At 39.5% G+C, this 23,168-nt stretch overlaps 1 protein-coding gene across 2 annotated transcripts in view; it reads right to left on the minus strand.

Moving 5' to 3' along the window:
• LOC122551656 (ATP binding cassette subfamily B member 11a) overlaps window positions 1-23,168 on the minus strand; it is a 105,321-nt gene that overhangs the window by 17,502 nt on the left and 64,651 nt on the right. The window contains exons 23-29 of one of the 2 annotated variants that reach the window (XR_015757705.1): window positions 19,588-19,791; window positions 19,255-19,496; window positions 19,004-19,160; window positions 14,981-15,178; window positions 14,679-14,885; window positions 5,316-5,462; window positions 2,275-2,458 (exon numbers count right to left, since the gene is read on the minus strand). Coding sequence is in view for 1 of the 2 variants with exons in the window: in XM_043693934.2 (XP_043549869.2) it covers window positions 2,258-2,458; window positions 5,316-5,462; window positions 14,679-14,885; window positions 14,981-15,178; window positions 19,004-19,160; window positions 19,255-19,496; window positions 19,588-19,791 (1,356 nt within the window). In the remaining variant the exon portion in view is untranslated. Of the gene's footprint in view, window positions 1-1,711; window positions 2,459-5,315; window positions 5,463-14,678; window positions 14,886-14,980; window positions 15,179-19,003; window positions 19,161-19,254; window positions 19,497-19,587; window positions 19,792-23,168 lie in introns of those variants that run through there. The other variant, XM_043693934.2, reaches the window with a different exon arrangement.

Below are 23,168 nucleotides of genomic sequence, written 5' to 3' on the forward strand. Positions count from 1 at the left end.
TTATAGGTTGAGGGACAAATATTTCAAGTATCACAAAAATTGGCAGGAGCACAAGCCAATTTGTTATTGTGTATCCACCTTACTGACTCTGATTTTTCAATGTCTAGGCAGTTATTTTTTTTTGTAGTTGTGCATGGGGACCTGCAGAATCCTCATCGTAGCAGATTCTGAAGGAATTGTCCGGGAAATTGAAGATTCCACTATGTGATTCAACTATGCCTGAAATTCTCTGGAAGTAGTTATTTAAATTGGGGAATTGGGAGGATTCTGATGAAATTAAGTAAAATATTTACTCAGGAAAGGTTTGACAATTAGAATATGGTTTAACTCCTGCGTAACTATTCAACAGACTCATACTTAACTCACACTCCCTCAACTACATCTCTCACGCCATTCATACCGCCAAACCGTGAGCCAACAACAACCCAGGATTCCCCCTATTTCCCCATTCTTCCCTCCCTCACACTTCAATCCCCACTCCTGCCACTGGTCCCCTCTTGATACCGCACTTCTCCCCCCCACTGCCAGACAAGCTTGCCACTCCTCGCTCTACACCTGAGAATCCCAAACACAGAACCCAAACCCCTCCCTGCCAGACTTGACCCAAATCTTTGTCACTGGATTTAGTGCATCATCTGCAACCTGCCAGGCCTGACCAAACCCTTGCAACCTATTCACCTTGCTCCCTAATCCCTTCTAACTTGGCATTCAAGCTGCCGGGACCCCAACCCCCTAGCCAGTTGTCTCCTTTTCCTTTCACTCTTCTGGCATACTGTCCCTGACACCCTATCCTGCTTCTTCGGGACATACTACTCACCTGTGTCCCTGACACTTGGCCTATCTTTGTTGTGGCCAATTTTAAAATGTTGCTATTCATCTATGTTCTAATGATCCCAGATAAATACTACTACATTATTACAAGGCAAGGAAGGAATAATTAGCTTCCCTCTTTTCAACCACCTTGATTGGCAACAACAAAGGTTTTTAATTCTTTTCACACAGTTGTAAAGACTTTCAAATTAACATATTCAGAAATGTTATTTTTCACCTCTGGAGCAGATGGAACTTGAACCCAAGACTTTTAACACAGCAGGACACTACCACTGCACCACAAGAGCTCACCCAACACATAGCTATATCACATTTGAATTGAAATGTGGTACAAGCCAAAATTAAGGAGCCAACTACAGGGTTTTCTTCAGTAAAAGAGGAATTTTGTTACTTATGGACCGCAAGAAAACAATGCGAAAGTACATACATAAGTATAGGTGTGAAGTTTAAAGAGGGAAGAATGTCTCATAGAAATAGGAAGTTTAAAACATCCTTGAGGTATTTGGTTTGAACCTGCAACCCTGGTCATTTAGTTGATGCCTTGTATCCTAAGCAGTAGTGATATTTGTAAATACTCTGCATTCTTGATGAGTAGGTGTTTCTCCAGAGTTGCTCTATTTCTGGGTGATATTTTTAAGAGGCTGTGAGAACAGGGGGTGGGGTGAGTGGGGAACAGGAGGGGTAATGTGGAGAGAGAGAGAGAATCTTCCATTACAGCTATTACCAATCTATCTTTCCTTCTCTCTAGTCTGCCCCCAAAACTGTTGCCTGAAATACAGTCCTTTTGTGAATTCTCTTATTCTTTTCATAATCTAATATTAAATTCCTCCTAATCTGTGAAACTTCCAGAGAGGTGTAAATCAATCAGGAGATACAGATCTGAGTTTCAATTCATTTTAATAATGATGTTAATTTCATCAAACTGATTCCTGTTTATTGATGGTTTCATGAGCATGGTTCAACCTGGTCTGGTGACCATGACAGTCTTTTTTTAAAATTTCTAACTTAAAAAATCTTTAAATTATAAAACTAAATTACAAGGACATATATTCAAAATATTTATGCAAATCATTGAAATTGTTTAAAACTGTTCAAATAGTATTATCAATAAGGTTTTAAGATTTACTGAAGTTATACAGTTTTGATTTATAATCACTGATATTAAAGGTAAATCATATTTTAATGGCTCACATGGAAGAGTTAAAGGAATGTGCATTGATTGTATAATCAAGATATAAAAACTACCAACATAATGTGTTTAAGAATTTCTACTTGCAAATGAGCCGGCATAAAAATATATACTTTTTTACAGTTTTATTCGAGTTAAGTTATCGTATTTACTACATGCAAAACAAAAACTGGAGTAACTAGTATGATTCAAAGGATCATGTGGAAAAAGTTGTCTACTATTCAATGTGAATTTGGCTTAACTGATAGGAGCACCTGTTGTGACAAGTTTATAATAAGCCCCTTTAAGAGCCATCAGTTCTTCATGAGTTCCCTTCTCAATAATGAATCCTCGAGACATGACAGCAATGATATCTGAGTTCTGAATGGTTGAGAGCCTGTGTGCAATCACAATGCAGGTCCTTCCTTTTCTTGCTTCATCTAAAGCAGCTTGAACAATCTAAATGCAAGAAAATAATATATTAATACCATACTATTTTATCAAACAATGCCAGACAGTGAGCAATTGAGAAGGTGCTGATGGTGGCAAGTGGGCCACCATTATTGCATCAGTGTCATCATGACATGTTGATGGTTGGTCATCAAGTGGTTTTGTTTCACTTACTGGTAAGTTTACATGTTGGGTGACTGGCTTCCTCTAGCATAGAGACCAGAAAATACAGCTAAGAGAGATAATACCCTTGGAGAAAAATATGCAAATTTCCAGGAAACATTGCTATAGGGAATGCTAATGATAAGTCTGAGTGGATGGGTGCAATGATTTCTTAAAAGTTTTGAGAAAAATGTTTAATTTTTGGGGGTGGGGGGTGTGAAAGCAACTTGTAATCAAAACAATTTTGATCAATTTATTTGATTTTATTGTTTCTACTTCTAGAGATTTTCTATCTATTGTAAATTATCTACAATGTCAATCATCTGAAATACTGTATATCCAAATGTATCACTGATAATCCAGTAGGATTTTGTGAAGTTTGCTTCAATTAAGATATTTTAGTGTCCTCCAGAAAAATAAATCCCATCCATGACACTAAGAATATTGCTGCTGAAAACATTAGACATCTTAAGCAGTACTGCTACAACTAAAAATGAAAATGCTGGGAAGGAAAACATTATATTTAAACCTCTCTTCACAATCCAAAGCAATGTTGTACTCCCCATCTGTCATCATATTCGGTAGAAATGGTAGCAAACTGCAAGTGTCTGGCAGAAAAACAGCCTGCCCACCTTTCCAGCCCTAACCCACCTTAGAATCATAGAATCGCTACAATATGGAAGCAGGTCATTCAGCCCATCAAGACCATACTGGCCCTTTGAAGAGCATCCTACCCAGACCCACCCCTACTATCCTAACCCTGTAACCCTGCATTTCCCATGACTACTCCACCCAACCTGTACATTTTTGTTTCCATCATAGAGTCATAGAAACAGACCCTTCGGTCCAACCTGAAAATCAAGTGGAAAGAGAGTAAGCGACTCCCCCTTTGTTTTCCTGATTGGGAATTGATGTAATGGGATATTGGGGCAAATTATAATGAATATTCAAAGAGCATCTGATTATGCAAACAAAGAAATATTTACAGCATAGTAATCAAATCTGAAGTAAGAGCATAATAGAGGACACTTAATTATAGAAACAGATAGTAATCGACATATATGACGTCTCTTGTCAAATATAATTTTTAAACAGTCATTTGCTAGTACTGTACTTTGGGAGCCTATGTTGCTGAAAAAAAACTTACATTTTGTTGGCACAGAAAAAGAAATCGCTGGCAAGATTCAGCAGGTATGGCAACATCTTTGAGAAGAAAGTTAATGTTTCAAATCTGGTCAGGAATTGGTTCGAAGCTTGGACTTGAAACATTAAATCTTCCTTTTTTCTACAGATGCTGCCAGATCTGCTGAATTTCACCAGCAATTTCTGTTTTTGTTTCATATTTCCAGCACCTGCAGTTCTTTTTTTTATTTGTTATTTTGCCGGAACGTTTTGTTTTGCACTCATCAGGATAATTCACAAGAATATCAAAGCTTAATAACGCCAGTTCCCAAGGAGAAAACCATTAGTTAAATTCACGAAAGGAGATTGCAATTGTGTGTCCATATATTTAGAAACACTCAGAATAAGTGAACAAAGACCCCAGAGATGCAGACTGGTCTATTCCATAACTAACAGCATGCCCCTGAGTGCACAGTGCCCTTGCTACAGTGATACATACTAGTTGTCAGTACAGCATTGAGGTGCAGAAGCATCTTGTGAGTAGATAAGAGATGTGCCAAGAGGTTCTTAGACATATCAAATGCCAATGTCTAGGAATATGGAGTACGTGCATGTAGCCAGTGCCCTAAGATGTTGGTGCCTGGTGGTCAACGTGGTGGTCCTTCCGAACAAGTGACGACTGGGAGTCACTAGGTACCTGCTCTGTTTTCCATGTCAAGGTTTCTCAGTGTCCAGAAAATAAAAACATAAATTGCTGGAAAAGCTTAACAGGTCTGGCAACATTTGTGAAGAGAAAGCAGAGTTAAAGTTTCAGGTTCAGTGGCTCCACAAATCTCACCGTAGCCCACCTCACTTAAGCCCCTATAATATTCCACCCATTGATGCTGAGTAATAGTTAGTTGCCAGGTTTTATTTAAATTATAAATTGATTGCCCTGAGAAATGAACCAGTGAATGAATGGCTATTACCTTTTATTTACCAAGTTGTAACAGGTGCAGTGTGTGTATATGTTCTTTCTGCAAAAAAATCCTCCGTATTTTACTCAATGTAGTTTCCAGCACATGCAGTGCGTCACACTGCAAACCTAAGTGACAATCTTAAATTGGTTCAGCATAATTAATCACGCACTCAAGATCATCTCGCAAATACTGTCCAATTGATTCTGAATTGCTGTTCCTGCAAATTGTCCTAATGAGTGCAAGACAAAAAGTTTTGACAAAATGTGTCTTTTCTCAGCAATACTGAACAAGCCATCTCTGTGTGACTGCACAGAGGCCCGAACTACAGTTAGTCAATAATCTTATAAAATCTATTCTTGTAATTTTATATTACACAAAGCATATAGATATTGGAAATTACAAATGTCATGTTGAAGTGAAAAAGGAATTGATTTGAAACAAAACAAATTGAGGTTAAAAGATAACTGCAAGTATACTGAAGTCCACAATATATCTTATGATTGCTGATCTGATGACAAAACAAATAACTCATTTAGCCAGAAGGTGTATTAGAGATTTCTAACACATCTGCAGGTATCGCCATCCTTTAATTAATCATACCTCAATATTTTAATTGTTAGTACCTTTTCACTCTCTGTATCTAGTGCAGATGTAGCTTCATCCAGTAAAAGAATTTTTGGATCCCGGACAATGGCTCGAGCTATAGCAATACGTTGTTTTTGTCCACGTGATAACTGAGAACCCTGAGCACCCACATCAGTATCATATTCCTGTAAAACAAACCAGAAATACATATGAAGCCAATGTGTTTGAATAATTTGACCTTTAGGAGATTTTAATGTTTATTTCAGATATGAACGCATAGATGTATTCTAGAACATGGATGGCATGGTGGCACAGTGGTTAGCACTGCTGCCTCACAGCGCCAGAGACCCGGGTTCAATTCCCGCCTCAGGCGACTCTCTGTGTGGAGTTTGCATGTTCTCCCCGTGTCTGCGTGGGTTTCCTCCGGGTGCTCCGGTTTCCTCCCACAGTCCAAAAATGTGCAGGTTAAGTGAATTGGCCAAGTTAAATTGTCCGTAGTGTTAGGTGAAGGGGTAAATGTAGGGGAATGGGTCTGGGTGGGTTGCGCTTCGGCGGGTCGGTGTGGACTTGTTGGGCCGAAGGGCCTGTTTCCACACTGTAAGTAATGTAATGTAATCTAAACATAGCATTGTAATCTTACATATAACTAAAAAAACTACTAACTTGGTCAACTTTGTATTTATAAAGCCCATGTCATTGATTGTCCTTTGAAACTTAAAGGTTGAATCCATTACCTGCTACCCACATGTCAAAACTATGAGGCTAAAGTCATTGGATAACAATCTAAAGCAAGAACTCAGGATGACTATCCCCTTCCTAGTTCAGTAAAACTGATTAACTGAAATTGCAGTCTCTTCCCTTACACCGCAGCACCCAAATACAGGAAAGATGCAGGATTGCTAAAACTTAATAAAGAGGGAGCCTTGGGTAGCTTGAGCTGTGCTTATTGTTGATAAATCACCAGGGCCATGTGTGATACATCCAAGGATATTGAAGGAAGTGAAAGTGGAAAGTTATGGACACAAACCATAATCTTCCCAAAACTTTTCATCCATAACTGGAAGTTTGGTTCATGAGCACTAGGGTGTTGTCCTGTACATTGAATGTCTGGTGGGGGTGGGGAACAAACCTCCTTAGATTTCCTCTAAAACATTGGTCTGGGACTGCAGGGTGGGGGCAATCTGTTTCCTTGCAGGTTCACAGCTAAGATCTTGACAGTGCTATATTAATGGTATTGGTCTAATGTCACTCCTGAGAAATTGATTAACTGCACAGTTTTTTTAAAGAAGCAGTATGTAAGTTACAAGACATGCACTACAGCAGACCAATTGTGTTCCACATGTAATGTTTGCACACTTTCAATCAGAATGCTACTAGGAAGAAATGCAGATGTCTATATGCAAAGTACCTGTGGCCTTTAAAGATAATGTTTCTTAAAGGCAAAGATAGACATAAAACATTCTCCTCCTTTTCAAAAGAAAACCAAACTTTTTACATTAATGGGAGAGTCTTTATAACATGTAGATAGTTAGCGGGTACATCCAGATCTCATGGTGGAGAGTTTGTCTGAAGCTGAAGCTGCCATTGCTTTCCCAAAGTCATCAGTCATAGAGTCATAGAGATGTACAGCATGGAAACAGACCCTTCGGTCCATGCTGACCAGATATCCCAACCCAATCTAATCCCACCTGCCAGCACCCAGTCCATATCCCTTCCTATTCATATACCCATCCAAATGCCTCTTAAATGTTGCAATTGTACCAACCTCTACCACTTCCTCTGGCAGCTCATTCCATACACGTACCAACCTCTGTGTGAAACAGTTGCCCCTTAGGTCTCTTTTATATCTTTCTCCTCTCACCCTAAACCTATGCCCTCTATTCTGGACTCCCCAACCCCAGGGAAAAAACGTTGCCTATTTACTCTATCCATGCTCCTCATAATTTTGTAAACCTCTATAAGGTCACCCCTCAGCCTCTGACACCCCAGCCTGTTCAGCCTCTCCCTCTAGCTCAAATCCTCCAACCTTGGCAACATCCTAGTAAATCTTTTCTGAACCCTTTCAAGTTTCACAACATCTTTCCGATAGAAAGGATACCAGAATTGCATGCAATATTCCAACAGTGGCCTAACCAATGTCCTGTACAGCCACAACATGACCTCCCAACTCCTGTACTCAATATGACCAATAAAGGAAAGCATACCAAACGCTTTCTTCACTATCCTATCTACCTGCACTCTAAGGTCTCTGTGTTCAGCAACACTCCCTAGGATCTTACAATTAAGTGTATAAGTCCTGCTAAGATTTGCTTTCCCAAAATGCAGCACCTCGCATTTATCTGAATTAAACACCATCTGCCACTTCTCAGCCCATTGGCCCATCTGGTCAAGATCCTGTTGTAATCTGAGGTAACCCTCTTCGCTGTCCACTACACCTCCAACTTTGGTGTCATCTGCAAACTTACTAACTGTACCTCTTATGCTCGCATCCAAATCATTTATGTAAATGACAAAAAGTATAGGACCCAGCACCAATCCTTGTGGCACTCCACTGGTCACAGGCCTCCAGTCTGAAAAACAACCCTCCACCACCACTCTCTGTCTTCTACCTTTGAGCTAGTTCTGTATCCAAATGGCTAGTTCTCCTTGTATTCTGTGAGATACAACCTTGCTAATCAGTCTCCCATGGGGAACCTTGTCAAACATCTTATTGAAGTCCATAATACTCCTGTTTGTGTCTGGCATCTCAAATACAATACAACAGGACTGAGAGGCAATTGAGAGACCTAACATGTCCTCACTTCTGAATTATAATTTCACAGTCATGTATATGAACCTCATAGGATCTCAGCTTCTGAGCGCATTCTTGTCAGCTGAGTTGATTATTATTCTGTGAGTTCCTCGATATGAATTTGTTGTTTGACATGACATTTTTGTCATACATATTTATCATCTTCTATTGCAGTTTTACGAACAGCTGTTGGTTTTCAAAAAAAGTACTTTTATACGAGTTTGTAAATTGGTACAAACTGATGTGTCAAATGAGCAGTGCCAATGATGGAATGACTGTACTTCGAGATGTTACTGTCAAACTTAAAAATCACACAACACCAGGTTATAGTCCAACAGGTTTAATTGGAAGCACACTAGATTTCGGAGCGACGCTCCTTCATCAGGTGATAGTGGAGGGCTCGATCGTAACACAGAATTTATAGCAAAAATTTACAGTGTGATGTAACTGAAATTATACATTGAAAAATTGATTGTCTGTTAAGCCTTTCATCTGTTAGAATACAGTGATAGTTTCACTTTTTTCATGTGTAAATCACAAAACCTTTTTTTAAAGTTGCATTCTCAGGTTAGCTGTTAACAATGGTGATAGCTAGACAATATGTTGAAGGTGTTAGCCCCCTGTGTTCTCTGTCTATGACCTGATGTTTAGATTGATTCTAATGTAAAAAGTGAGATAACAGAGTTTTACATAAATTCATGCAGTTTTTGAGCTCAGAGTTCTACATGAATGCATGCAGTTTTTGAGCAAAGTACAATGTAACTCTGCAAGTACAAATTCACCCCACATGTGACATGAACACAAGGTCCCGGTTGAGGCCCTCCCTATGGGTACCGAACTTAGCTATCAGCCTCTGCTCGGCCACTTTTCTCTGCTGCCTGTCCTGAAGTCCACCTTGGAGGATGGTCACCCGAAGGTCCGAGGCTGAATGTCCTGGGCCACTGAAGTGTTCACACGTATATTTTGTGGGGTGAATTTGTACTTGCAGAGTTATGTACTTTGCTCAAAAACTGCATGCATTCATGTCGAACTCTGAGCTCAAAAACTGCATGAATTTATGTAAAACTCTGTTATCTCACTTTTTACATTAGAATCAATCTAAACATCAGGTCATAGACAGAGAACACAGGGGGCTAACACCTTCAACATATTGTCTAGCTATCACCATTGTTAACAGCTAACCCGAGAATGCAACTTTAAAAAAAAGGTTTTGTAATTTACACATGAAAGAAGTGAAACTATCACTGTATTCTAACAGATGAAAGGCTTAACAGATAATCAACTTTTCAACGTATAATTTCAGTTACATCACACTGTAAATTTTTTCTATAAATTCTGTGTTACGATCGAGCCCTCCATTACCACCTGATGAAGGAGTGTCGCTCTGAAAACTAGTGTGCTTCCAATTAAACCTGTTGGACTATAACCTGGTGTTGTGTGATTTTTAACTTTGTACACCTCAGTCCAACACTGGCATCTCCAAATCATGATTATTGTCAAACATGTGATATAACCTTTCAGATTTCCTATGTCTGTATGTAATATTTATTTTAAGATTTGATTTTGAATTTTGGGTTAGTGGCATATTGGCTTTTTGTCTATCAGAAGTTAATAATTGATTTGTAAGAAGTTTGTGAGAGCTCCTTTGGCAATACAAATGCTTTCTGTTTACCTTAGGATGATTCATGATTTAGCTAGTAAACATTGAGCTTTAAGTTTTGGAAATTTCTAGACTACGTTTTTTTTTAAGGTTTGAGGAATCACCCATAGCCTAAAGGAAAATACTCTTCTTTTCAGTTTTACATTGTTTTGAGGCAGTTCTGAGAAGTCCTTGGAGAGTGGTGGTTGTATAGAGCAGTGCTCCTAAGAAAGGGAGAAAATAGCAAAACCAGATCTCCTTACTTAGAATAAAGAGTTAGTGATAGTCTCAAACCAAATTGTTGGGATGAAAACATGAAGAGATTACTTGACGCTGAGGTTTAAACTAAGGTGTCTGATAATTCCAGGAAGAAGTTATCGTCATTTCCAGTTTAGAAGTCAAAGTCATACTTACCTTAAGCATAATAAAATGTTAGGAATATACTTTATTTCTCTGCTATGAGCCCTGTAAAAGGGATGCTTTTTTGGCTTCTGCACAAGAGATTTATTTTTGGGAATGTGTAAAGGAGTGTTTGGGGATTATACATTTACTGTGTGTTTAAAACTCCTTGAAGTTGTGTTATCAGTAAATAATTTGGTGTACTCTATTTTATCTTCTTTTGGTTAATAAATCTGTGTTTTTGTTAAAACAAAATCTACAACATCGCATGCTTATGTTCCATGCCTCTCCTTTCAGCAAACATTTTGTAGTACCAACCACAAACAACTAGGGATGATTTGGCAAAACCATTGATCAGCACACAACCAAGATTATAGCAAAAGCTATCATTTAAAGCCAAAACAAAACTAAATGTGATCTATCAAGCCAGGTTTCAGTTTGGAATTTGACCTGTTCAGTAATCACATCAGCTGGGATCATAACAAATATCAATTTGCAATGTGTTGGACTTTGGATATGATGGGAAGAAGTAGTGTGATCAATACTCTATTTATTCTTTGAATGTTTTACCGATAATTAGCAGACCATTATTTGTATTGAGCACTCAAGGGGTGCTGAATAAACTAAAAGTGGACCTTAGGGTGTGCGCGATTGTCGCATTGGACATGTCGTATAATTGATTAATAATGGGGCACTTGGTAAAGTGATCAGTGCTGACAGTGGATGTGATGAAGGTTGGATGTGATTTTGGACCAGGATGAAAGGTGTTTCATGTAACAGTGGTTCTTTGAAGTAGCATATATACTTGACATGTCTTGCAATTCTTGACAAGAGTTTCAGTGTCACTGTTAATATCTGGCAATTATGCAGATTCCCTTGTGAGCCTTCTCATTCAATGTGCCGCCATGTCTGAGTAATGTAGTTGTTGAAGAATATCAGGTCACAAAATTTCTCATATGATGACGTCCCTTCCTTTGAAAAATGACTTCTCAGGGGACATCTAACTCATCCCAAAAAGACCAATATGGTATCATGTGTTCATAGACATGCTAAATAAAATCAAGCCATCCTTCAGTAGTGTTTTTCCATAGTTTCCATAGTGTGAAATCATTTGCTATTTCTATTTGTAGCTGTTGGCGTTTTTATTGCTTGCAATATTCAAGTTAAATTTCAGGATGTATGCCTGTACTGAAACAAATAGAACTCAAAAAGTCGATCTGTGACACAATTATGTAACATCTCTTTCTACTGAATACCAGCCCTTCCTTGCATGCCACTTGCATGCATAAGTGCGAATTATGGACATAATCTTTATCTTTTCTTCCTACTACTGCAAAAGCATCAGCAGATGCAGCCTGGTGCAGTGGATGTAATGCAGTCCATATGAATTTGAAAATATTTGATCTTACACATGGCAGAAGGGGCATTGTTGAAATACAGTAGCGCCTCGACATACGAACGAGCCCGTTCACGAACAAATCGGTTTACGAACAGGACTGTACGTAAAATTTTGCTTCAACGTACGTATGAACGCAAAAAGCCTGTGGTTTCGTTTCATTATCATTGTTCTGCTTTGCTACGCACACTTTGAATGCTAAAGTTCTCGGGCCCCGCGTGATCTCAGTCAGTTCGTCTTTGGCGCACACGCTGTGAACATCCAACGTCCAAGCATTCTTACGCTTTTTTTTGTTTTTTGCATCAAATTAGCCCTCATTATGGCTCCCAAGAAAGTGAAAAGTGGTCGTGATAGTGGTGTTAAGAAGCCTAAACGTATTACTGTGGAAACGAAGAAGGAAATAATAGCTAAACACGAGAATGGTGCTCGCGTATCTGATCTCGTTATTCAGTACAACATAGCGAAATCGACTATCTATTATCCTAAAGAACAAAGAGGCACTAAGGCAGCTGGTGTGGCTAAAAGAGTGACTATTTTAACAAAGCAAAGGCCTAAATTGTTAGACGCGGTTGAAAAATTATTATTAGTTTGGATAAATCAAAAAGAGCTTTCTGGAGATAGTGTTAACGGGACTATAATCTGTGAGAAGCTTCTACACATATACCGTGATTTGTTGGCGAAACCGCCGAGTACAAGTACTGCTAGCATTGAAGAATTTAAAGCCAGCAGAGGCTGATTTGATAAATTTCGTCGACAAACTGGAATCCATAGTGTAATAAGGCATGGAGAAGCAGCTAGTTCAGACGAAAAGGCAGCGGAGGACTTTGTGAAGGAATTCAATAAGTTTGTCAAAGATGAAAGTTATGTCTCACATCAAGTTTTTAACTGTGGTGAAACTGGACTTTCTGGAAAAAAATGCCGAAAAGAACCTACATAACCCAAGAAGAGAAGGCACTACCGGGCCACAAACCAATGAAGGACAGATTAACGCTTTTATTGTGCGCGAATGCAAGTGGGGATTGCAAGATTAAGCCTCTATTAGTCTACCACTCTGAAAATCCTCGCGTTTTTAAACGCAATAATGTATTGAAGGCTAAACTCCCGGTAATGTGGAGGGCGAATAGCAAGGCTTGGGTCATGCGAATGATTTTTATGGAATGGTTGACGGAAGTTTTTGCACCAGCTGTCAAGGAATATCTTGAAAAAAATAATTTGTCACTTAAGTGTCTTCTAGTAATGGACAATGCTCCTGCCCATCCTCCAAATGTGGGAGAAGACTTGGACATTGAATACGACTTCATAAAACTAAAGTTCCTTCCTTCCAACACCACTCCTCTCATCCAACCCATGGACCAGAATGTCATTGCAAATTTCAAAAAATTATAAACCAAGGCTCTGTTCGCGAGGTGTTTGAAGGTCACCAACAACACAGATTTGACCCTTCGTCAGTACTGGAAGGACCACTTCAATATCCTCCACTGCATAAGCCTTATTGATAAGGCATGGAATGAGGTCTCTTTCTGTACGTTACAGTCGGCCTGGAGGAAACTTTGGCTAGCTTGTGTACCTGAGAGAGACTTCGAGGGTTTTGAGGAGGAGACATCAGTAAATGTAGTGAACGGGATTGTGACCCTGGGCCAAAATATGGGCTTTGAGGTTGACAAGGATGATGTGGCGGAGCTGGTGGAGGACCACAGACAAGAACTCAGCACCGAAGATCTTATTGAATTGCAACAGGAGCAGGTAAAGGTTATGCAGCAGGAGCATTCTGAAGAGGAGGAAGAAGAGAGGGAAGATGTATCAAGTGTTCAAATCAAAGACATTTGTAGCAAATGGAGTGAAGTGCAGGCTTTTGTTGAAAGGCATCACCCTAATAAAACTATGACCAACAGAGCAGTGAACATTTTAAATGACAATGTGATGTCCCATTTTTGGAAAATTCTGCAACAAAGAAAAAAACAAGTTTCTATGGATCGTTTCCTTGTGGCATCTCCAACCTCCAAGAGACAAAAAGAGAAAAGACTCCGGAAATATCTGAACAATGGGAAAATTGATTCAGTTCGCGAACGTTTCGGTTCACAAACCGGGTCCCGAACGGATTAAGTTCGTAAGTCGAGGCGCTACTGTAGTTTCAATGAATCAAGCTTGGGAATGTAGTGATTTCTTGGGACTCCGCTGTGTATTGACAAGTAATGTTACCCATGGATTACAAGGATACATAACCTCTAGGAGGTTCGATATATGTCCCTGTCCTAACATATTGATTTTCCACTCTGGAAGCTACCACCATTCATGGACCTTAGTTCCATGCAGTGGAAACAATTGTTAGAGGGAAATTTGCTGACCAGTAACCATGCTGGTCACAAGCTTCAAGAAGAATTTTATATTTGCTAATTTCAGATTTAACTTTTTAAAATGTGGGTATTTTGTAACGGCACAGAGAGATTGTGTACAAATAGGGTGAGGCTTACAGGGTTTAGCTCTCTTCTTCACATTGCTGGCAGCCAGTAACATTATCTGGAAAGCAGATGCGAACTAATACACAAAAGTGGCTATCCCTCTGCATGGATTGATTGAAGAACATGGGATTGTACTCTCTGGATAAGTAAAAATTAAGAGGATATTTGATATAGGAGTTTAAACTCATGTGGGATCTGCTCAGAATAGGAGAACTTTCAATTGATAGAAGACTGAAAAAACAGAGGACTACTTTTTAATGCAAAAGAAGTAACAGCAACATAAGGAATAATGCTTTAACACAGTTCATGGTTAGAGTCTGGAATGTACTGCCTGAGTGTGGTGGAAGCAGATTCAATTGAAGGTCTTCAAAACAAAATTGAATGAACGCCTGAAGAGAAAACATTTGCGCAGCCACAGGGAGTAGGCAGGGGAATGGGACTAAGTAGTTTTTACTCTAGAGAGTAAAATTACCTCATTCTGCAGCATAATTTTATGAGATCATTACATCTGCGATGCTGAAACAGCTAATTCAACTCATGCTGGGAGTTGAATTGGCAGCCTTCTTACTGTTGTATCTTAATTTAATGCTGACTTTGTCAATTGAACAATCAGGGAAACTTGCAGCTGTCATACAATTCTGATGATCCCATTACACATTATTACCAAAGCACATGGCACATTATATAGTAGAAATAACATACAATTCCAAACCATACCTTTGGTAATGACATCACAAAGTCATGGAGCTGAGCCTTCTTTGCAGCTGCAATTACATCATTCATACTGACTTGACGATGGTTGTCACCATATTTAATATTCTCTGCAATGCTGCAGTCAAAAAGTACAGGCTCCTGTGACACTATTCCAATTTTAGACCTTAAAAAGGCAGCATTTACAGTTTCTGTGCTATGGCCATCAATTAACTGAAATTAATGAAACAAATAAAAAGGAGTTAGTTAAGCGAAGGGCTTTTTTTAAAAGTAGACACAACAGATTAGAATAGAATATAATCTCTCACCACATTTCCCTCATTAGGGTCATAAAACCGCTCAAGCAATTGCACACTGGTGCTTTTTCCACATCCACTACTGCCAACAAAGGCTAGTGTTTGCCCAGGCATAACCGAAATTGAAAGGCCATTTAGAACTTGGAAGTCCGGTCGAGAAGGATATGTAAATTTGCAGTCAATAAAGTCAATTTCACCTTTAAAGTTGTTCTGTTAAAAAAAACAGAAGATGCAGTCAGGTGCCTGAAAATGAAACAGTGTTATGATAATTCATTATGACTTGTCAATTCTTTCTTTATCATATATAAATGAGGCTTTCAAATTGGAATTGGAAATCTAAATGTAACATTGCTCATTGATTTTCCTGGGCTCAGGAACTCAGCTGCAGAAGGAAGGCTAGACTGCCTTAAGAAGTAAGGACTTCTTGGAATGCTCCTGATGAGTCGTAAGGTACAGGAGAGCATGCCAGGATCATAAAGTAAACCTTTGACCTTGCCTTTGGCCATCACACCTTTTGTCTAGTCCCTACCAGAGTAATGCAGCTAGCTCCATGATCAGTGACTCCAAGTCTCTGATCTGGAGCTTAAATTGTGATAATGATTATCACTCCTCCTCGGTACCCAATCCCAAACTTGCCTTGTGAATGCATTAATATGGAGTTTGGTTAACCAAATCTTGTTCTTATCTCTTTCCAAGGTGGCTGGGAATTCAGCTTCTCAATGTTGAGGCTGTTGAGGACACATTGGCAGTGTCCCTGCTTCTGACCTGGGAGGAGAAAGTGAGGACTGCAAATGTGGGGATCAGAGCTTACAAATGTGTTGCTGGTAAAGCGCAGCAGGTCAGGCAGCATCAAAGGAGAAGGAGAATCGATGTTTCGGGCATAAGCTCTTCTTCAGGAATCAGGGCTTATGCCCGAAACATCAATTCTCCTTCTCCTTTGATGCTGCCTGACCTGCTGCGCTTTACCAGCAACACATTTTTAAGCTCTGACCTGGGAGGCCCAGGTTCAGGTCTCATCTTAGCCCAGACACGTGCCTAAACAGGTTGAACTAAAGAGAGGAGATGTTGTGGTATATATTGTCCACCAATGCTTTCAACCGCTCCATGCTTACTCAAATTCTTTATAGTAGCATGTAATGCATTAGATGATACAAGTTTGTTATTTGGACCACCTTCTAGGGGACATAGTGGCTCAATGGTTAGCATTGCTGTCTCACAGTGCCAGAAACCTGGATTCTGTTCCAGCCTCGGGTGATTGTGTAGAGCTTGCACATATTCTATATCTGTGTGGGTTTCTTCTGGGTACTCCAATGTCCTGCCATAGTCCAAAGAGGTACAGGCTTGGTGGATTAGCCATGGGAAATGCAGGGTTACAGGGATAGGATAGCAGGTTGGTCTGCGTGCAATGCTCTTGGGAGGGTTGCTATCGACTCGATGCTCAAAAGGCCAGCTTCCACATTGTAGTGGTTCTAGGATTCTATGATTCTACGCCTCTTGAATAACTGGTCTAATCTGTAGAAGGCTCTCTTCTTGTAGAGGTGAGTGGTCAGTGAAGTATAGATCATCATGATCTTGACAAAATGTATGCCTTCTTGTTCAGGCTTTGCTATAGGAATGTAAGACAATGCGAAATCTGTTTTTTGCCTTAAACATTTTCAGTTTAGAGTTAAATTTCAAATCTCTCAAACTAAATCTGTGGACTCTTCTCAGTATCTTTACTAATTCCATAGCATTGAAATACATTATTGAGTAGAGTAACCGATTAATTGTAGTCTGTCTTAAACGTGAACAGAAGACCGAAGACATAGTCAGCCCTTTGACAAGGTGCCACACAAGAGGCTGCTAAATAAGATAAGAGACCATAGTGTTAGGGGCAAGGTGGTGGCTTGAATAGAGAACAAGCTGACTGGCAGAAGGTTTGGAGAGGGAATAAAGGGGTCCTTTTCAAGATGGTAGCTGATGACTAGTGGAGTTCCACAGGGATCAGTTTTGGGATCACAGCCATTCAGTTATGCATTAAAGATCTGAACGAAGGAACTGAGGGCACTGTTGCTACATTTGCAAATGACTCAGAGAAAGGTGGAAAGACAGGTGGTGTTGAGGAGGTAGGAGGCTGCAGAAAGATTTGGACAGGCCTGAAGAGTGGGCGAAGAAGTGGCAGATGGAATCCATTGTGGGAAATTGTGAGCTTATGCACTTTGGTAGGAAGAACAAAGTTATAGACTATTTTCTAAATGGGAAACGGTTTTGGAAATCTAAAGAACAAAGGAACTTAGTCCTAGTTCAGGATCTCTTAGGGTTAACATGCAGATTCAGTTGGCTGTTAGGAAGACAAATGCAATGTTGGTATTCATTTTGAGAGGGCTAGAATACAGGAGCAGGAACGTACTGCTGAGACTGTATAAGGCTCTGGTCAGACCACATTTGGAAGATTGTGAGTAGTTTTGGATCTAAGGAAGGATGTGCTGGCATTGGAGAGGGTCCAAAGCAGGTTTACAAGAAGGAACCCAGGAATAAAGGACTTGTCATATGCGAAGCAGTTGAGGACTCTGGGTCTGTATTTGATAGAGTTTAGAAGGATGATAGGGGATCTCATTGAAACTTACAGAATGTGGGGTAGATATTTCCCCTAGTAGGAGAGATTAGGACCTGAAGGCACAGCCTCAGAGTGAAGGGACAACCCTTTAAAGTTTTAAACAGGGTAAGCACATGGTATTGCAGCACAGATCATCCACAATCTCATTGAATAGCAAAAACGTCTCAACGAATTAAGTGACTTTCTCCTCTTCCTATGTCCATGAATGAGGCACGGTCTGAAAAAGAGTTCGAGCCATCAGACATTGGCTTTAAGCACATAGTAGGCTCACTGTTCTGAATTTGCATCTGATTAGGGTAAAAGATAAAACCCCATTCTCCCATGCCCCAACTACCTTTTCATTTCCTTAACTGCACTGAATTCACAATCAGTTCTTTGTGCAAAGTATATCTACTTCTATTATTAAACACACCAGCCAATCTTTCTGTCAAGCAGTCTGCTTGTCTATTGATTCCTTTACTGAAGATTCTCAAGAACAGAGTTTAGGAATTGGATGAAAGAAATGCATTATCCATATGAAGGAACACTTACTTACAATCATTTCTCTTTATAACTTGTAACACAACATAGTTGAAAACATTTAGTATGAACTCTGTCATATTAGCTAACAAATGGCATAAGTCCTCAAAACTATTGGATTCAGTGACTTATATACTTCAACACAACATCAGTGTTATGATGACTACATAAAATTCCTCAATTGTCCAACTCCTAGAGAGTGTTATAGTTTTGTCATTGCCTCCAGTCTCTGTTACTTTATATAGAATTGTTAACTAATTTCATAAATCACTTGATTGCTTGATGTTACATAAATAAGAGTGTAAGGGTCTGAAAGCTTTAATGTTGAGGAGCTTATAAAGCACTGACTGAATGACAACATCACATGGACTCAAGTGAGGAAACAGCTTTGGACCAGGAAGAATGACACCAAACATCAAGTTCTCCTTCATAATCTTAGTAACAATGTCCATCTCACCAAGGTCACTTGTACATCATTGCATTTGCCTACCCGGTTTAAAACTTCAAGGCAAGAGCCACTTAGATTATTAAGTCGTTTCCTTCAACCACATTAGACAAATTAGACTCTGTAGATCACAAATGTTAAGTCTGCTTTCTCTGCACAGATGCTACCAGGCTAACTGAGTTTTTCCAGCTATTCTGATTTTACTCCTGCAGATCACTTCCAAGAAAGAGGATAATTGCAGCAATCTATCAAATGTGTTCTGCATCAAGATGAGCTGTGGAGAGGGTCCATCATATAACGTTTGCAATGCCAGCCAATTTTTTAAAAAAGGCTTACCTTCAGTTTTTGGTTCCTTGATGCATCAAACTAGCATAAATGTTATATTTAAAATAGGTAATTTGAAACTTATTAACATGATGCATCATCGTTCTGAAGTTAAAGCTTAGCTTGCTATGAATGAAAATTCATGCAATACCCATTTTTCTCCTTCATCACTGTAGATGTTGATTTTGGAAACGCGATCTACCAATTGAAAGAAGCGTGCAGCAGCTATTTTAGCCTTTGCATAGTCTGGGGTGTATGACGAGGCTCTTCCCAGTGCTGTACCACTGGTTACTATGGCAGAAATAACTCTGAAATAAAGTAACATGATTGAATTTAAAGCTATTAAACTTTGTGACTTACAAATGATACAATTTTTTTAATTTTAAAATATGGTAATTGTACCTGAATACAATGCTGAAATGAAGGCTCTCAGCAACAACCAAATAACCACCAAATCTATATGATGCAGCATTGGCCAAGAAAATTATGGATTGGGAAAAGCCAAAACATAAGCCATAAACATTCGCCTTTTTAATTGCAGCTCTGTAAGGGGCTTCTAACTGTGCCTGATACAATTGCACAAACATTTTCTCCTTTGCTAAGCCAGCTATTGTTCGGATGTTACTCAGGGCTTCACTGGAAATCTAAAGATTAAGAAAGTAATGAATTGAGAATATGATTGTTGGAATTAGACAAAATTTTATGTATCAAAAAAGACAATAAACTGAAGTATACCTGGCCTGCAACTTCAAGGGCTTGTTTATCCTGATTTGCAAATCCTGTTAACATTCTAGCTTGCAGGGCACCAGACAGTGCCAGAAAAGGTAGAAAACAGAGTATAACTAAAGTTAGTTTCCAGCTAAAATAGAAAGCGATGATCAAGGACACTCCTATATTGGTAAGAGAATTCACTATCATTCCAATCTGAGATCCCGTTGCCTGAAGAAAGAAAAACAATAGAAAACCCATTATAGAATTGCATCCATGATACAACATAAACACCAGTTCATTTACATAACTTCTTAAATTTTTTCATGGGATGGGGCTGTCACTATGAAGGACAGCATTTGTTGCCCAATTACCCTTGAACTGAGCAGTTTGCTCCACCATTTCACGGAGCAGTTAAGATTTGATTGCATTGCTGTGGGTCTGGAGTCACATATAGGTCGGGCTAGATATTGATGGAAGAATTGCTTCCCTAAAGATCATCAGTGTACCAAATGGATTTGTGATGATAATTGTCATGGTCATATCTCCAGAGATTAGCTTTTAATTCAAGATTTTATTACCTGAATTTAAACTCCACAAGCCACTTGGCGTGTTAGGGGGATATGATGCACAGGCAGTAGGGTGGCAGGCATCCAACAGGGCAGAAGGATGCTTCTGATCAGAAAAGGAGGTCTGTGAAAGATACACTCGTACTCTTTTCTGCCTGAGCCACAAACAGATATGCCAAACTAACTTCCTCCTGCCAGCCACAAAAGAGTGGCCAGGCAGCAAGTGACTCCCTAATTGAGCACTAAATAGCCTAAACTTGCATGAGGAGAAAGTGAGGTCTGCAGATGCTGGAGATCAGAGCAGAAAATGTGTTGCTGGAAAAGCGCAGCAGGTCAGGCAGCATCTAAGGAGCAGGAGAATCGACGTTTCGGGCATGAAGAAGGGCTCATGCCTGAAACATCGATTCTCCTGCTCCTTGGATGCTGCCTGACCTGCTGCGCCTTTCCAGCAACACATTTTCGGCTCTAAACTTGCATGAGGCCTTGTTCAATATCCCTAAAATTATGGAAAGGTTGGGCAGCTTGCAGGAAAGGAACTCATGATATTTTACAGCAGAGCACTATAAAAGTTTGTTCCAAACCTCATGTTTTTGTATTATTTCATTATAATTAAAGCTTGATCCCTTGCCACAGTTAAGTCATATTTTGCTATTGAGAGCAATTTCAAGAGTCTTAAGTGCTGGGGAACACTTTCTTCTTGGCAGTGCTAATAATGCACTATCAATGATTTTCCAACCTTTGAATAATGTGTGAATTTCCAATCCATGCCGCTGGTATCTGTACTAGTAACCTTGTAGAAATCTCAATTCTCTCCTGGCAGAAATTATTCAGAAAGGAGAAGCATCAAATTTATCACAGAGATCTAGGACTATTGATTTGGACTATTGTGAATAATAATCTAGATCTTCCAATAATGACACATATAAGTAATTTAACAGTGCAATCCACTCACTTGGTGAGACCATTTAACCTGGGGTAATGTGGGGTTCAGCAGGAAGAATAGAAGAGTTAAACATTATTAACATGGGGACAGACTGTTTGTGTGGAGTTTGCATCCATGGTATTTTACTTCTATTGCCCATCCCTTGGTTCCACTCTTGATCTTGTCATGGGTTTGTCTTGCGGTGAATAGATCCCTGGCCTCTTCCTTGCCGCTGTTGCTATATTGATCCACCTGTTTTCTGTTTGGCTGTGACCCGTTGTATCCTCTGGCTACCCATTTGAAGCCAGATTTCTTGTATAGGTATTATTTGGTACCTAATGCTCTGCATTATGCTGGGGAACACTTTCTTCTTGGCAGTGCTAATAATGCACTATCAATGATTTTCCAACCTTTGAATAATGTGTGAATTTCCAATCCATGCCGCTGGTATCTGTACTAGTAACCTTGTAGAAATCTCAATTCTCTCCTGGCAGAAATTATTCAGAAAGGAGAAGCATCAAATTTATCACAGAGATCTAGGACTATTGATTTGGACTATTGTGAATAATAATCTAGATCTTCCAATAATGACACATATAAATAATTTAACAGTGCAATCCACTCACTTGGTGAGACCATTTAACCTGGGGTAATGTGGGGTTCAGCAGGAAGAATAGAAGAGTTAAACATTATTAACATGGGGACAGACTGTTTGTGTGGAGTTTGCATCCATGGTATTTTACTTCTATTGCCCATCCCTTGGTTCCACTCTTGATCTTGTCATGGGTTTGTCTTGCGGTGAATAGATCCCTGGCCTCTTCCTTGCCGCTGTTGCTATATTGATCCACCTGTTTTCTGTTTGGCTGTGACCCGTTGTAGCCTCTGGCTACCCATTTGAAGCCAGATTTCTTGTATAGGTATTATTTGGTACCTAATGCTCTGCATTATGCTTGGAATGAAGGACAGGTTTGCAGTGTGTGCAACAGATTGCATTTACCAAACAGCCTGTTTGATTTTTATGATCTGGTTACCACACTGATAGATTTAGCCGAATCAGGTGTTTTCTACAAGGACTTCGTATTTACTTCCATCTGTTGACAGTGAATCAATTCTGCAACTTTTTGTTTTGTCCAACAGATCTTTTTAGAATTCCTCAAGAAGTGTAGAGGCAATCATGAATTCATTATCCACTCTGACAGTTCAGTTCTAAAATGTTGCATGTATTGCCCTTGTAATGGGCATTGACTGACAAACTCCAATGATTCATGTTTTTGTCGGCCAGTAGGACACGCAGCTCTTACACGCAGCTTATCTTCTAGGACTTCCCATTTCCTCGTGGGGTCTTTCTGGTTGTCTTCAAATAAACCTGACAAATTGGCTCTGTGTAACCCCTTCTCACCAATTCCCATCAGTACTTCCATAGCTTCTTTAACTAGTTCTCAACAGATTGATCTCTGAAACTTAGCTGCATTCTTTGCTTAAAACATTTAACACAGGTAGAAGTTCTGTGGCCTTCCAGTTCATGCCAGTGAATTAAGTGACCAGCTCTCTGCTGTCCTTTTGCCTTTTTCAGACACTATTGATATGTAGGATTTTTTTCAGTAATCAGATTTCAATGGAAAATTTCATATGTATTTTCAGTAATATTCTGCTCAGCTTTCTGCTTTTGCTTTTGCTTTGGATTTTTAGTTTGAAGTTAGACATGCTTAGCTTTGTTCAGTATACCGTTGATTCCCAATGGCCCTTCAAATTTTAAATAGCCATTGAGATAGTACACATTTGAATCAGCTGGCTAGTTCTACGAAACTGGTCATCACAGATATACTCACAGTCCAAGATGTCACCTGGAATATTGTGCATTGTATTAGGCACCACACTTTAGGAAGAATGTGGACACATTGGAGGGAGTGCAAAGAGGTTTATTAGAATCATTCCAGATCGGAAAAACTTCAGTTGTGAGGATGGATAGAAGAGGTTCAGACTATACTCCTTAAGACAAGAAGGTTAAGAGAGGCCTGCAAAGAGTTGATAGGGAGAAAGTATTCCCATGATAAAGGACTGAAAATTAGAGGGCATAGATATTTTAAGTGATTTTCTGAAACAGAAAATGAGATGTG

This window comes from Chiloscyllium plagiosum, unplaced genomic scaffold (genome assembly GCF_037043375.1).
Source record: "Chiloscyllium plagiosum isolate Xiang-an unplaced genomic scaffold, Cpla_swu_hap1 HiC_scaffold_7, whole genome shotgun sequence".
NCBI lineage: Eukaryota > Metazoa > Chordata > Chondrichthyes > Orectolobiformes > Hemiscylliidae > Chiloscyllium > Chiloscyllium plagiosum.